The sequence below is a fragment of the Erinaceus europaeus genome, chromosome 19, assembly GCF_950295315.1.
Source record: "Erinaceus europaeus chromosome 19, mEriEur2.1, whole genome shotgun sequence".
NCBI lineage: Eukaryota > Metazoa > Chordata > Mammalia > Eulipotyphla > Erinaceidae > Erinaceus > Erinaceus europaeus.
Genome location: NC_080180.1, coordinates 52805532 through 52822170, shown reverse-complemented (window position 1 = coordinate 52822170; position 16639 = coordinate 52805532). Strand labels below are relative to the sequence as shown.

At 43.9% G+C, this 16639-nt stretch overlaps 2 protein-coding genes across 6 annotated transcripts in view; both read left to right on the top strand.

Annotated features, from left to right (window-relative positions):
- Positions 1–16639, top strand: part of MAB21L2 (mab-21 like 2) — a 384237-nt gene that overhangs the window by 118855 nt on the left and 248743 nt on the right. The window lies entirely within an intron of this gene.
- Positions 1–16639, top strand: part of DCLK2 (doublecortin like kinase 2) — a 147770-nt gene that overhangs the window by 126013 nt on the left and 5118 nt on the right. For all 5 annotated transcript variants that reach the window (XR_009546381.1, XM_016190448.2, XM_016190457.2 and 2 more), the window contains 7 exons: positions 975–1094; positions 1609–1755; positions 7600–7733; positions 8348–8425; positions 13845–13941; positions 14861–14941; positions 15952–16068. Coding sequence is in view for 4 of the 5 variants with exons in the window: in XM_016190448.2 (XP_016045934.1) it covers positions 975–1094; positions 1609–1755; positions 7600–7733; positions 8348–8425; positions 13845–13941; positions 14861–14941; positions 15952–16068 (774 nt within the window). In the remaining variant the exon portion in view is untranslated. The remainder of the gene's footprint in view (positions 1–974; positions 1095–1608; positions 1756–7599; positions 7734–8347; positions 8426–13844; positions 13942–14860; positions 14942–15951; positions 16069–16639) is intronic.

Below are 16639 nucleotides of genomic sequence, written 5' to 3'. Positions count from 1 at the left end.
AACAGTATTTGTTCAGGATTTCTGCTAGTGGGGTTGAGAATAGCTCCTGGACGTTGTGAACAAACATTGGGTTACCGTACTGATAATCAGGTGGTGTTTTCAGAAAGTGATTAGAATGATTCTGGTTCCTAATATTCACAGTGGTAAGGACCAGCCAGCTGGTGAACGATTGCTCCCAGTCATAGGCAACAAGAACTCCTTTTCCAGGAATTTTATTTGATGTGAAGTTCAAATTCATACTGGTGATGACTTAAAGCTAAAAATAAAACTAATGTCAGAAGTCGTGTGCCCTGAACCTACCTAATTTCCTTAGATGCCTCATCTTATTTCAGAGTGTATACTAAAAGTGAAAAGTGGCTTCAGCTGAACTACAAAGCATGGGGCTGTGGGCTGCAATGTTCACAGCCTCACAGCCACTCAGGGTGTTGGGAGTAATGAAAAGACAGAAGGCAAGGCAGTGTGTGTTAGGTGCCCAGGCAGCACCACTAAGCCCTTTTGAGGCTGTTTTGAGGGATGTCTGTTTCTTTCTCTTAGTGACTCATCCTGTTCCCATGGAAACCGGAGAGCCAAGATTTGTCTCTGCCTAGAGTAGTGCTTCTTTTTTAAAAAAATATTTATTCCCTTTTGTTGCCCTTGTTTTATTGCTGTAGTTATAATTGTTGTTGTTGGATAGGACAGAGAGAAATGGAGAGAGGAGGGGAAGACAGAGGGGGAGAGAAAGATAGACACCTGTAGACCTGCTTCACTGCCTTTGAAGCTACTCCCCTTCAGGTGGGGAGCTGGGGGCTCGAACCAGGATCCTTAGGTCAGTCCTTGCACCTTGCGCCACGTGCACTTAACCTGCTGCGCTACCGCGCGACTCCCAGAAATGTTTCTTTAGGCATCACTTCAGCATGACGCCTAGAGACACACAGGGAGGGAATGGAGAGCTCTGGGCTTTGTGACCCTCCTCTTTAACTCCCTTCCTTTGCCAGGAACACCTTATCGAGAACGAAGTGTCGATATTGCGCCGAGTGAAGCACCCCAATATCATCATGCTGGTCGAGGAGATGGAAACCATGACTGAACTCTTCCTGGTGATGGAATTGGTCAAAGTAAGAAGATAGATCTCATTGGTGCCAAGTTCCAAGACCTAACATTCTCAGTTAGCTCTCACTATGAGTAGTGCTAAGAGTTAGACCTGGGACCACTTATAAGCAAGTCCTGTGCACTTCTGTTGTACTATCTCCCTGGCCCAACTTAGTGTAGTCTTGAAGAATTTAATTAGAAAAGTATTTCATGGACCAAATAAAGCTCCTCTAGTAGGACACATGCCATCCCACTCGCAAGGCCCATGTTCAAGCCCCAACAGCACATAGGAGGGCCGTGATAACTGGCAGTAGCTGTGTTGCTATTGTGCCGTTCTTTATCTAAAAGGAAAAAAAAAACTCAGCTCTGTAGATATGTGAGGCCCCAAATTTACAAAAACCAACAGTGTTTTTGCTTCTTTGAAACTTCCGTTGTGTGTAACCATTAATTTTAGTGACACCTGTATTGTTTTCCCATCTACTGTCTGTTACCTTCACTCATTGACAGTTGTGTCACTGTTGACAATTGTGTGTCCTCCAGGGTGGAGATCTCTTTGATGCAATTACCTCATCAACCAAGTATACAGAGAGGGATGGCAGTGCCATGGTGTACAACCTGGCCAACGCCCTCAGGTACCTTCACAGTCTCAGCATTGTGCACCGAGACATCAAGCCAGAGAACCTCTTGGTAAGTGCACCATCCCTGCTTTCTCCATCCCAACTGACATCTTTCTTTCTTCAAATCCACTGTGATTCACTTGCAGACACATGCACACAGTGACTTTAAAGTCTTTGCCACGCCCATGGGAGGGACTGAGAGAATTTAAACATAGAAAGTCAGCGAAACTCAAGTCAGTGGCCATAAATTATTAATAGTTTTTTGAATCCACCTGTATTTATTTTCACCAGACATTAGAAAATATATTTTCATCTACATTTTGATAGATGGTACTGACTGATGAGAGAATAGGAAATTATTTTATGGAGCAAAAAAAAAAATTCTGAAGGATACATTGGAAGTCAGACTAGACGCTGGTGGGGTGCAGATGTAAGCATGTGGATTTGTGGGTGTCAAGAACTCTGGAAACGATCTAACATATTTACCTGAGCTTTGCCAATACGAAAGTTGAGACCCACAGATGTTGATTTTTATTTATTTACTTATTTGTTTTACTTTGAAGTCTCATCTGTCCATTGTTCTAAGAAAGTCTTATTTCACTATGGCACTCAAAGTCCTTCATCAGCTGGTCCCAGCTTGCTTTCCCTCCTGTCACCAATCCGCCTGCCCAGGACACTCACCTGCAAGGCATATTCACACACTTTCATGTTGCTCTTGGCAAATAAACATAAGCAGGAGCCAATCCTCATGACTACATGACAGAGAATTTTGGGGAAAGTGGGGTAATCTTCATGCAGCTCCCCACCCCTCAAAAAAGCTCTCTAACAAGACAGTTGGCTTCCAAATTTCTACTTTTCTGGGCTGAATGTCATCATTTTCAGTGTTGGGGAGGTAAGCTACTACTCTTCTGGATGATGCTAATCTAATACATATTTCTCCGTCTTCTGCATTTGGTTAAGACAATTATTTCTTTTCCCTTTTCTTAAAGCCAGTTTTATAAAAGACCTCCCACCTCCAACACTTGTCTCTGTCTGCAGTGTCCACCCTCCCAACAATGTGAAAACATTGTTCTTGCCATCTTACTTGCTTCTTTGACGTTAGCCAGGACTCCATGAGCACAGTTAGTCATGGTCTCCTGTGGTTTCTGTTACACTTGTCCTGGTGTGTTGATTTGTCCACTTCCTGGTCTGTCTTCTTCTCTACACCATAGATCGAATTGGGGGCAATGTTTGTGGATTCTCCAGCATAATGAGCCCCCGGTGACCATCCAGTGTTGTCTAGAAGCGTGTGGAGTCAGGATTCAGAGTCCCTTTGAGCTACACATATCCAAGTAAAAGCAGTGTCTGCTGCCACAGGCCTGACATGGCCACTCATTGGTTTGTAGATTTAATTAGCAGGCTGATGTCAGCCACAGATGAGAAAGTGCCACTGAGTGAATCCACAGTGTGACCATGGGTTTCTAAACAGCAGCCCATTCAGACCTCCATCTGCATCTTCGTCCCGGTGGCAGCGTGATAATTTAACGCCTGCCTGAAGAGATGTATGGGCCGCCATGTCGGGGGGGCACGGGGGTGGCCATTCATGCTGTGAGTTACGGGCCGTGGTGCCCCATCAAAGGCGACTCTGAGAGGCCAGTGATAAATTCCACTTCTCCAAGGGTTCTGGAGAAGAGGGCTGGCTGCTCATATCTGGAGCCCTTCTAAATCATGAGGCTGACGTTTTATTTAGAGAACATGCAGCCCTGTCCCCTTTCTATGTGGGGTCTGCATTCTTGGCATTTTTTAGCTTGCAGTCCATCTGACAGAAGCATCTCTGTGGGGCTGCTGGGGCTGAGTTCTCGCGTTCCTGGTCACTGGGGTCTGCTCTGGGGGTCTGAGCACATCCAGGCTGCAGCCAGATCCCCACCAGGGCTACTCGTCTGCTCCCAGTCTCTCACCCACCGGCGGGGCCCTGGGATAGCCCCAGTCCTTAGCTACCTACGAGTGATGTGAGTGCTCTGTGCCTCAGTTTCCTCACCTGTCCCTGTGCTTTTATTCACCTTTTTCTTCAATCAGCCACATAAAGCAGTGCTTTCTCTGTGTGTGTTAGTCCCTTGAAGCATTGTGTGCTTGTACATAGATTTATAGCCATCTATACACAGGCATATAGGATTTTTCCCTGCTTTAAAGAAGATCTCCAGCTAAGATTTGAAACTGACATATTATCTTTCACATATTTACCTCTGTTTGGCATGGGGGAGAGATGAATCAGGTAAAGGGTTATTTATTTCAGACTCGTCTGACCCCTATGACACTTGTCTTTTGATCTTTTGCCAAGAGCTACCCACTTGCTGGCACATAAGTCAGCAGATATAGAGACTGTACAAACTCCATTTGTGCTCATGTGCTTGATTCTGAATTCCTTATAGGGAAAAACAGGACTACTGGGACCTTTGAATACCTGACAGAAGCCCTTAAATGCCCTTAGGCATCCTTCAGCTGAAGTCTAAAACAAACACTATTTTTCAAATAATATACCTAATGAGTAAATTTTAATTTTGTAAAAGCAAAACAGCAGTGACCTTAATAGTAATTTTTTTTTCTCTTTCATGATAGACATTTAGAATTATAGTGTTCTTATCACTGCAATTACTTAGGGAATTTCTAAGGTCTGGATTTATGTAAATGCATCATTAATTTTAACTGTAATTCAAATTACTAATATTTACATTAAACATTATGGATGGAAAGTCACCCTAAGAGCATGGTATGAAAAGAACCCAGTTTCTGTTGCTTTAGGCTAACTCATTAGTACTTTTGAATATGTTTTTTCTGACTTGTCTCAGAATAATAAATAGCTGTGAGGGACTCAGTCTTCACTGTCACTCCTGTAGAACTTAAAAGATATAAAGATACATGCTGGGTATCTGTGTTTGGCTTGTAAACATGGCCAGTTATTAAGATGCCAGGATGGAAAACATTCTTCTTAAACTGACCACAGGTAAGAAAGTTCTTTCTGTGTCATTCTTTTTAAATATCTGTGAACACTGGAGATCACTGAATGAAAGAGCCGAGGTCTTGATGTCTTTAGCTGATGACTTATAAATCATACTTCTCGTTAAGTGTCAGACTAATGGATGACATTACATGCTTATCTTGAAAAAACATAATATTCTAAAGTTTGCCTCTTCCTTTAGTAAACAGTGGTTGATTGAAAGTCTGGTTCAGTTCATAGTTAAGATATGAGAAAATGCAAAATAAAAGTGTCCCAGTTATAAAAATAGAGAAAGATATTAAATGAGTGCAGATTAAGTCTCTAAAGTTATTCTCCTCAAATTCGATGTTTTCAGAATGGACATTCAAAAGGCAAATAGATAACCAAGTAAAATATTACATAGTCTGACTTAAATTACACACTTATACACACTGTGTGCTTCCAAAACTATCCACTAAGAATATGACTTTCAGGGGCCAGGAGATAGTGCAGTGCAGGTTAAGTGCACATGGCGCAAAGCACAAGGACCAGTGTAAGGATCCTTGTTCAAGCCCCTGGCTCCCCACCTGCAAGGGGGCTGCTTCACAAGCAGTGAAGCAGGTCTGCAGATGTCTTCCTCTCCCCTCTCTGTCTTCCCCTCCTCTCTCAACTTCTCTTTGTCTTATCCAGCAATAATGACAGCAATAATAACAACAATAGTAATAACAACAATGATAAACAACAAGGGCAACCAACGGTAAAAACATGGCCTTCAGGAGCAGTGGATTCGTAGTGTAGGCACTGAGCCCCAGCAGTAACCTTGGAGGTCAAAAAAAGAGTATGACTTTCATAGTTTTCCCCCTAAAGAAAGTTTGCATATGTAATTAATTTTCACAACTATTAAAACATGTTAATTTTAGATGCTTTAGAGACTGTTGAAAAATATAAAGAAGAAAATTACTTATAAAAGCTCCCACAGAGACATAAAAATAATCTTCTGTCATACTGTACATGTAACTTAATTTTGACTATTCCTTTTTATTTTATATAATATTGAATTTTCCCATTTGATTAATACTTACTTGAAAAGTACTTATTACTGTTTAATGTCTCATTATAGGGATGTCCTGTGACTTATTAATTCATAACCCTGTTAACCGTTTATGTTGCCACAGTATTTTAAAGACACACAAATTTTGAAATTAGTATCTTTGTGCATAACAACTCTTACATCCATCTTTTTTTCTCCTCAGGTAGGTTCTGATAACTAGGTTTTTTGGGTCACAGCTTATAGAAGAAACTAACACGTTGCCAGGGAGATAGCATAATGGTTATTCAAAAGATTGTCATGCCTGAGGCTCAAGAGGTCCCAAGTTCTATCCCTGGCACCACACTAAGTCAGAGCTGAGTAGTGATCTAGTAAGATGTGAATAAAATAAAGGGGTTGGGTGGTGGCACACATTACCAAGGTTTGAGCGCCGGCCCCCCACCTGTAGGGTGGAAACTTCATGAGTAGTGAAGCAGGCCTCCACGTGCCTATCTTTCTCTCTCCCTTTCAATTTCTCTTTGTCCTATCAAATAAAGTAGAAAAAAATGGCTGCCAGAAGATAGGGATTTTTAGTGCTGGCACCGAGTGCCAGAGATAACCTCGGTGGCAGTGAAAAATAAACTAGAATAAGAAAGAGAAAATAAACTAACATGTTACTGAAATGCTCTCTTGAAAGGTTGTTTCAGTGAGGCAAAAATCGCATCTTCATCAGTGTTAGACATTTTCTATTATGACAGCTGTCTGGTTTCATCATCCCATACCCTGAGCAGGGAAGAAACTGGAACCGCCCCGTCGCATTCCCCACACCAACCCCGTAAGGCAAGCGCTAGTGTCATTCCCCTTCACAGCTGGAGAAACAGGCTCCAAGAGAGATTTCTGTGGTGACGTGACCAGAAATCCAGTAAAATGTTTAATTCTTCAAAGCCAGGCTATCCCATCCCAAAGCTCATTTGCTTTCTAAACTTTTAAGATCCCTCACTATGTGATGTTTATATTCAGTCCTGACTTTGTAGATTTCTTCTTTTTTTTTTAATGTTGCCAGGGCTTCATGCCTGCATGATTTTACCACTCCTGATATGCATTCTCTTAAAAAAGAAAAAGGTATTTATTTATTTAGGAGAAAGGGAAGCAGTGTATCACTCTGGCATATATGCAGTCCCAAGAATCAGACTTAAGACTTGATAGCCAAGTGCTTTATTCTCTGTACCACCTCTTGAACTGCTGGGTATCTCCTTCCTTCCTTCCTTCCTTCCTTCCTTCCTTCCTTCCTTCCTTCCTTCCCTCCCTCCCTTTCTATTTCCTTTTCTTATCTTTTTTTTAGATAGAGATGGGGAAGAGAGAGAGAACAAGGGCAGAAGAGACACCACAGCTCTGTTCCACTCCTGGAGCTCCCCTCTGCTATGCTCCCAAGTGCCAGGGGCTCAGATCCATTTTCTTCCAGCATGGTAAAGAGTGCTTTGTGGGTGAGGCCTCTCCCAGCCCAGTTAGCACTCAAGTCTTCTTGGAGGACCCCTGGTGCTCCAGTGGAGATGTAATAGACACCATTCTGGGGTCTCTAGTCCCACACACAGTAAACTCATTGTGGAGGTCAGCTTGCTGCCTCCAGGCTTCTCTTGGGTCACTCTGTGAGGAGCCAGCTGTACCCCTAACTGCTGGGCAAACCTGCACACATGTTCATTACTCTGGTAGGTTAGGCGCTTTCTGCAAAGGGGGAAAAAACCTTCCTTTTCAAGTTTGACAGGCATGCAGAATTAGAGCTAAAGTAAATCACTGTGCTGTCACACCAGAGATTTCTTTCGAGTTCACTAGTGAGTGTAGCTGCTTGTTTTCTGCCTGTTCCCAGGGCCCCTTTGAAGTCACCAAGAATTAAAAAGCCAACTTCTTTTCTGATGGGTGGCCGACTTCTGTTTCAGGTATGTGAGTATCCTGATGGGACAAAGTCTCTGAAACTGGGAGACTTCGGTCTAGCCACTGTGGTGGAAGGTCCTTTATACACAGTCTGCGGCACCCCAACCTATGTGGCTCCAGAAATCATTGCCGAAACTGGGTAAGGCTCCTGGTGGTTTTGCTCGGTGCTTTAGCTCTGGTGGGAAAGGGAAAGGGAAAGGGGCGTTTGTGTGTGTGTGTGTGTGTGTGTGTGTGTGTGTGTGTGTGTGTGTAGGGGTGTGTGTGTGTAGGGGTGTGTGTGTGCAGATGTGTGTATGTGTGTGTGTAGGGGTGTGTGTGTGCAGATGTGTGTATGTGTGTGCAGGTGTGTGTGTGTGTGTGCGCAGGTGTGTGTGTGTGCAGGTGTGTGTGCATGCAGGTGTATGTGTGTGCAGGTGTGTGTGTGTGCAGGTGTGTGTAGGGGTGTGTGTGTGTGTGTGTGTGTGTGTGTGTGCAGGTGGAGGTACCTGGAACTCACCTTTGGGCCCCTCTGTTAGTCCTCAACCTGGGCTCTTTCAGTGTTGTCATTTTGATAGCTGTCCCCAAGAATGTGGTGTAGTTAACAGCAAAGCAGATGCCTTTATCCAAAGGGCAGTGAATCTTTCTATGTGAAAGGAACAGTTTGACTTTGGAAAGACCCTTCTCCTTAATGGTGGAGTGTGCAGGGAAGTGTGTGTGTGGGTCCCGAGAGTGGGTTTATTATTTCTCCCCTTCCCTCCCATCTCATTTCCCCAGCTATGGCCTGAAGGTGGACATTTGGGCAGCAGGAGTGATCACCTACATCCTCCTCTGTGGATTCCCACCATTCCGGAGGTCAGTGAATTCTCTCCCTTTGATCAGGGAACAGGCATGTTACTCCCAGCAGTCAAGTCCAGAAACTGGTCAATAAAAATGTCAGTTCAAAATTGTATAAACATACCTTTTATTTTTTATCTGAATTTACAGCCGATTAGTATATTTTCCCTGACCACACACTGGCTGCAAGGCCAAGTCCTTTGTTTTATCTATGATCTCCAGTTTCTTTTTATAGAACACAGCTTCCAGCCCAGGTCTCTTTTTTAAAGGACATGAGGCTTAAAGATCCTTGTGAGGCTGGGAGTATGGATCGACCTGCCAACACCCATGTCCAGTGGAGAAGCCAGACCTTCCACCTTCTGCACCCCATAATGATCCTGGGTCCATGCTCCTAGAGGGATAAAGAATCGGAAAGCTTCCAGTGGAGGTTTTAGGATATGGAACTCTTGTGGTGGGAATTGTATGGAATTATATCCCATTTATCCTACAATCCTGTCAGTCATTATTAATTCAATTTAAAAAAGATCCCTCTGAAACAATCTAATTCTGCTAGATAAAACTGATAGTTCTTAATATCTGCCCCTTCTGTTGAATTTGACAACAGTTTCTTTTTTCCTGACTCTCTGATACATACAACTTAGTATTCATAGAAATATGGACTCATTTCTTTATCTGTCCATGTAATGTCTCGTTCCACAGAATTTCAAATACTTTGAGCAGCGGTAGGCATGTGAATAAGCAGACTGACTCATGGCAGCCATACAGCTTATCCACATGCCTACCACTGCTGGTTGGAGCAGAGGGGACCATACTTGGGGCTGGGTGACAGGGAGGGTGCAGAGCAGACTCTCTTCCTAATGGTCTATACATGGGTTGGGCATGGGGATCCAGGCAAAAATCTTTTTTCTAAGGAATACCATTTTTTATCTCTCTATTAAAACTGAAGTAATGGGAGTCGGGCGGTAGCGCAGCAGGTTAAGTGCACGTGGCACGGAGTACAGGGACCCACATAAGGATCCCAGTTCAAACCCCCGGCTCCCCATCTGCAGGGGAGTCGCTTCACAGGTGGTGAAGCAGGTCTGCATGTGTCTGTCTTTCTCTTCCCCTCTCTGTCTCCCCTCCTCTCTCGATTTCTCTCAGTCCTATCCAACAACAACAGCAACAACAATAATAATAATAACAACAGTGATAAATCGACAAGGGCAACAAAAAAGGAAAAAATGGCCTCCAGGAGCAGTGGATTGTGGTGTAGGCACTGAGCCCCAGCAATAACCCTGGAGGCAAAAAAACAAAACAAAAAAACATGTAATGAATGTTGGTTGTGACATTATAAAGATTTCAGGTGTGTGGCCTTTAAATCAGTACATACTACTTTATGTCCATTCTCAGAATTCTAGCCTCTACTCTTCATTGCACAGTGAACCACTTTTACTAGATGTCTCTTTCACCCGTCTTCTGGCAGCCTCTCATGTAATCTTACATTCTAGAAGTGGCTTCGTTTCATTTCATTCACTCTTCTGATTTGGCTTCTATGTGTAACATAGAAGTGAAATCATGTGGGTGTGCCATCAGAACTAATGTACAAGTAAGTTAACTTTTCTTTCTTTTTTTAAGGTCTACTCATTGCATATGAGAGAGCATTTTACATGAGAAAGATAGAGACAAACGCAGGATCATTCTGACACATGGGGCATGAGGGCTCCAACTAGGAACCTCAGCCATGTTCTGCCAGTCACCAGTGGAACTCTTCCCCTGGCCTCAGTTAGCTTTTCTGACTAGCCAAGTACCCCAGAAGTTAGGCACATCAGCCAGGTATGTGGGTGGATTGGGTGCTAATTCTGATTTGTCACTCGCAGTTGGCCTGGTGTCTGCTGAGGGCACAGATACATCTTTGTTATGTGCCCTGAAGCATCCACTAGGCTAGCCAAGGTCTTACATGTTGGTGGGTACAGGATCCCCAGTAGCAGCCAGCGAGGGAACTAGTTCCATTACCTCAGCATGTGCTGAGTCTCTGCTTGCCTCTCATTTGTTAGTGTCCTGTTGACCTAATAAAGTCAGACAGCTCAGCCTGGTGTCAAAGTAGGAGGAGATTAAGTATATATCCAGAGGGAATTGCCCTGGCTGTTTCCCCTATTTGGAGAATTAGTTAAGTGTAGAGGGCAGTGAGTTTTAGGGCAGGAAATCTTGGGGCTAGTGGCAGCAGAGTTCCTAACCTTGGTTCCTTTGGAAAAGGGAATGAGGGGTCAGTTTCAGAGGAATGTGTGCTCATAACTCCCTCTAGTGTTCCTATATGCCAGTGCAGCTCAGAAGATCATCCTTTGAGCTGGCTTCTTACTTTTTTAACAAAATGAGACTCAGGTTGAGAGCAGTATACATTTATGACTTTTACTGGGTAGAGAGAAGATTCTTTGTGGGATCTGGAGAAAATTCTGCCTGTTGAGAAGTATCAAAGCTACATTCTGCAAGCTGCTGCCTATATTTATTTTGCCACCAGGGTTATCATTTGGTGCCTACATGACTCATCACTTTTCAACTTTCTTTTGCAGAGGGTGAGAGAGAAAGAGGGAGAAGGAGAGATGCCTGCAGCACTGATAGACCCCTAAAGCAGCTTTCCCTGCAGATGGGGGTCGGGAGCTTGAACCTGGGTCCTCACTTGGTAACGTGTGCGCTTTACTGGGTGCACCCTGCCCAGGCCCAGCCACTGTCTTATGTTACAGGTGAAGGCTGGTTCTGCACCTCTAGTAAGCAGACTTGTGAAATTTGCAAAACTATCCCCCCTTTACATTAATGTTGTGATGAAAGAGAATCTGTAATGTTAAAAACAGATTACAGACGCATCTTCAATATATCCAAAGATATTCTAGGTGGACTTCATATGAAACATATATACATATATATAGTATTTCTACATATAAATTTATATTGGGTTAGCAGAAAAATTATTTATGCATGGAAAAATACATGTTGTGACTTTTCTAACAACCTAATATATGTATAATAAAAACTCATTGTATTTCTTAGAATATAAAAATATCAGACTGTAGAAATGGTACTTTAAATAATCATAAATATATGGTATCTATACATTTATATTATCTACATCTATACCTAAAAGTTATTCAAACATTTCAAAATATTTTCTTTGTTAAAAGTTGTTCAAACATTTCAAAATATTTTCTTTGTTTTACACAAAAGATCATCTTTATTTTATTTTTAGATAGAGGCCCAGAGAGAGTGAGAGAGATCACAGCAGCAGTGCTTCTTCAGTGCAGTGGGGGCTGGGTTTGACTGGCTCTCGCGCATGGCAATATCGCACACTATGCAAGTGAGATATTTTGCCAGCCTGTAAAGCAGGGTTTTAACCCCAGACTTTTAAGTATTAATGTTTGGAGTTTACAGTGTTGACTTCTGTGATTGTAACCCCTCCCCTGCTTTCTCCTTTCAGGCTTTAGTCTTACTTGACCTGCATTTTCTTCCAGTTTTTTCAATACCAGAAAAGACCTTATTTTTTCAGCAGCAACTGGAAATTTTTAATCTTGTTAATTGCTTAAGTCAATCTGTCCCTCAGAACACTGAGAGAAAGTGACACTGACCTGCGCGGTGGTTTTGCTATGCATCTTCAACACACACATTCCCAAGTGTCCTATCTGGAGTTTTTGAACATCATTTATAAAAATAACTTCTAACAGTTTCAGGTGAACTTTGCCTGACCTTTACGGACTTGTCATTGAAAATAAAATATACTGGGGGTGGTGTGTTGCACCCAAACGAAGGAGTGGAAGAGGGGGGCTTGTGGGGATAAGAGTCTTTTGTAGACACCTGTATTGTCAACCATTAACTCCTACCCCCCAAAAAAAATTGAGGGGAAAAAAAGAAAGATTATATGCCAATTCTGTTATTTCCAGAGCTTTCCTCAATGAACAGTTTTAGGTTTGCAGCACCTTGACCCCAGGGCTATCTTGTAGGTGCCCAAAAGCACAGAAACTGCAGCCCAGGACAGTTCATCAATCCAATGTCAGCTTAATCAGAATGGCTTTTGCTCAGAGATGACTAAGAAAGATGAGTTCAGCCTTGGCTTTCTGTTCCAGGGAGGAAGTTCTCCAGGCTGTTGCAGATCACAGCAGGGATCTTGTTGGGGTACCTTCTAAATTCTAAGACATCCTAGGGCTTTATTTGTAGCTATTTGCCAAGTACCTGAATTGACTGCTACAGACACACTTTACATTTTAGCAGTTTGTTAGCAAAACGAAAGCTGCATAAAGTAGCAAAACGAAAGGTGCATAAAGTAGCAAAAATCAGCTAGTAGAGATTCCAGAAGAAAACAGTAAACAGAAGAGAGATGGGGGTGGGTAACAAAGATGGCCAAGGAGCCCTTGAGAAAATAGACATTCCTCTAACAGTGTCTCCAGGAGCCCTCTGATTTTCTGCAAGTTTCTGTAAAAATCTCATGTGTCCTGTGCACTCTTCTTTCCTTTTGAAGAACTGAACTGTTTTCAGTCAGTAGGGGAATATCAGTGAAAAGAAAAATAAAACATCTAGAACCCAAAAGAGTGTGCAAAGAAAGCCAGCAGTGTCTTCAGGTTTCCATAGCAACCTCCAGCAAAAGTCAAATCCTCTTTTAGTCATGAGACCCCAGCAGTGTGTGTGAGTGAGAACACCTTTTGAGGGGAGACTGTTGGGAGGTCAGGGAGGGATGCCACCCCTCTGGCCCTGGAGGTGGGTCTGTGTCCTCTCTGATGCTGGGGCATTTTGGATGTGTGTTCTCTCACAGTGAGTTGACATGAAGTCAAGTTCAAATGGGAAAACTGATTATGTCATGGATGTTTTATCCAGATTCTGAACTTCTAATGACTTTTTCATATGTTGGCTATCCCACTGGGCTTTGGCTGTTTTACTGGAAAAGGACAAGGGGGGACTGACAGGGGTTTTCCACTCTGATTGGCACAAGATATTAAGAGCAGATGCTGTGACTATTCCTGAAATGAGGATTTACATTATCCATGGATTCCATCATTTCCTGAGTCTTTTTGACTGCGGCAAAAGAGATGTAACATAAAGTGTATCACTTCCACTACATTAAGTGTTCATAGTGTGGTGGCATTAAAGACACAGACCTTAGGGTTCAGTCATCACCCCCATCCACCTCCAGAATACCTTCATCTGTCCAGGAGGAAACTGGATGCTCTCAGGCACTTTCTCAAGTCTTGGTCTCAGCTTCCCCTCTCAATTCAACCTAGACAAATATCTTTCAGCTCATTGCCTAAAAGGAAAAGTGTGTTGTCACAAATACACTGAAGACACACTAAGAGACACGAGTGACCTCTGACATGTCCACGGCACTGAGAGGGGCCTTTTCCCTACTCTTTCCATGAACATTTTATTGAAAAGCCATATGGTGACTTAGATGCTGCTTCCATTTCTTTTGTCACTGACTTAGTGAGAACAATCTCCAGGAAGATCTCTTCGACCAGATCTTGGCTGGGAAGCTGGAGTTTCCTGCCCCCTACTGGGATAACATCACAGACTCTGCAAAGGTACCCACCTAGTCTGTGTCTGTGGGTTGCATTGTGTCTGGGGATACTCTGCTGGCCTGTGAGATTATAGCTCTTCTTGGTATTGAGCTCCAGGTCTGTCTCGACTTTTTAAATATTTATGTGGTGCCAGAGCCCTGAACCCAGGGCCTCGTGCATGCAAGGTAAGTCCTCTGGCCCGGTTAACACTATTCTGTGGAGCTGGAGCCTTGTACATGCAATTTCCCTCTCCTGGATAAACTTTTTTTTCCCCATGTATAGAGAGACAGAGAGGGAGAGATACCATAGGACTGGAGCATCCTGGGCATTCTTATGTAGAGCCAAGGTTTGAATCTGGGCTGCACATATGGTGAGAAACTTGCCCTATCCAGTGAGCTATCTCTCTCTTCCCATGATTTCATTATTATTTTATGAGACCAAAGTATCACCCCACCACCCAAGGCTTTGCTCTTATTTTGTCTTTGCTGCTCTCACGTGGTTCTAGTTATCTGAGCCCAAGGTATGACTGATGCAAAGCACAAGCGCTGCCACTGAGCCACCTCCCTGGCCTTTGTCCTGACCTGCATGGTTCTGTAATGTCACTGCACACTAAAGTCTCTGCAGCTATTCCCCAGATCCTGAAAACTGGAGCAGCTGACACTTGCTGCTTGCCCCCGCCATGACCCAAAGCTCCTCTAAGCCCTAAACATTCCTTCTCCCACTTACTCAAAAGGTGTGTACTCAACACCCATCAGACTATTGAGTGGGCTTGTGGGCCAGTGCTCTGCCAAAAGGAGCAAGTGTCCAGTTTTCCATGGTGGAGTGATAATCATGGGTGACCAGCACTCCTGGCTACTCTTTGAGTAGCTGCTGCAAGCCGGATCTCTAGATTAGGCTAGAATCAGCTTTTCTCTCTTTTTGTGCTTTCTTTCTTTCTTTCCAGGAATTAATCAGTCAGATGCTGCAGGTCAACGTGGAAGCTCGGTGTACTGCGGGACAAATCCTGAGCCACCCCTGGGTGTCGGTAAGTAGTGCGTCTGTCTGTCTGTCCTGTGGCCAGTGGCCTGCTTCTCACCGTGGCTTTCACATGGCAGCTGGAATGCCTGGCTTCTCCAATGAGCGAGTAGTTGGAAGGTAGCTCACTGGGCAGCAGCGGTCGGCACCAGGAGTGTCTGAGCTCTGCCAGTGACCCAGGCCAACTGCTATGCCCAAATCTGCAAAGGAAGGGCTGGTCTGGGGTCACTGGTTCCCTAGTTGGTGGCTGAGGAGGACCCATTTGGGGAATGGGGAAGGGTTCAGGAATTGAGGCAGTAATGTAGAAAATCATTGTCTCTAAGCAATTAGAGAAGCCAGACCTTCCACCTTCTGCACCCCACAATGACCTTGGGTCCATACTCCCAGAGGGCTAAAGAATAGGAAAGCTATCAGGGCAGGGGATGGGATACAGAGTTCTGGTGGTGGGAATTGTGCAAAGCTGTACTCCGCTTAGCCTATGGTTTTGTCAGTGTTTCCTTTTTATAAATAAAAAATTAAAAAAAGAAAAAAGAAATGACCAGGGAAAGTCAGGGTGGTAATGGTGACAGAAGTTTACTTGGTGTTACTGGATTTCTTCTATGCGTACAAAAGATGTTACTATTAAACTTCATTTTGAAAGTTTTCTCTTAAAAATGAAATAAACTAAATCTGACTTTTAGAGCAGTCAAAACTGTCAATGTTTATAAAACCAACAAGAACGAGAATATCCTTTTTGAAAGGACTTGATACAATTTTCGTTTTATGAGCCGCCTTCTTACATCTGACCATTTCATATACACCTGTCTATCCAGCTTTCCTATTGATGTTGTAGACAGGCCATCACCTTATTCTCCATTACTCATTGTTACTTTATCTGTCAGTAAGAAACTCTAGTCTGATACTAGCGCATAATGAAATTTTCTCAAAAACTGCACTGTAAAGTATTAACCACTTCAATAAAAAAAAAAAGAGAGAGAGAGAAAAGAAAATCATCGTCTCTGATTCTTTCCTTGTCTGTAGGACGACGCCTCCCAGGAGAACAATATGCAAGCTGAAGTGACAGGTAAACTAAAACAGCACTTTAATAACGCACTCCCCAAGCAGAACAGCACCACCACCGGCGTCTCCGTGATCATGGTAAGTGGGACGTAGGGCCTGCCTGCTCAGCCAGCACAGCAGCTTTGAAGTCCACAGCTGATGCTCCCCTGCACCCTCCCACGAGGAAGGTGGCCCCTCCATGCTGCTCCTCTCGAATCAAGCTCAGCTTGGTGGGGAAGCATGCCAGCTGGCTGACTCCTGGCCTTGATTTCCTGGGTAAGAGGGCTTCGTAGGTACGGGGGACCCAGCACCTTATCCCAGGAACGGGGAGCCCTGGCTTCACCTCAGCAGCTGCTTCCACTCCTCTAGAAGATTCCCCAAGCCTGACACTGATGGCAGAAGGGGGCAGCTCTCCTCCTGCCCAGGGTGTCCAGTGCAGGCTGTTACTATCCTGAATATCCTCTCAGGACTTGGGATAAGAAAGTCCATGTTAAACAGATGCAGTTTAAACACCAGTGTTCTGTGGCTGTTGAAGCCTTAGTCTGTTGTTCTCCTGTGCCCAAGGAGGCTGTGTCTCCAGCAGTCTTTGAGTCCTGGAGCCTCCCTACCCTTCCCTGCTGGGGGATACATCTGCCTCCCAAAATCCCACCCCCAGGCTTCCAGGCTGGGT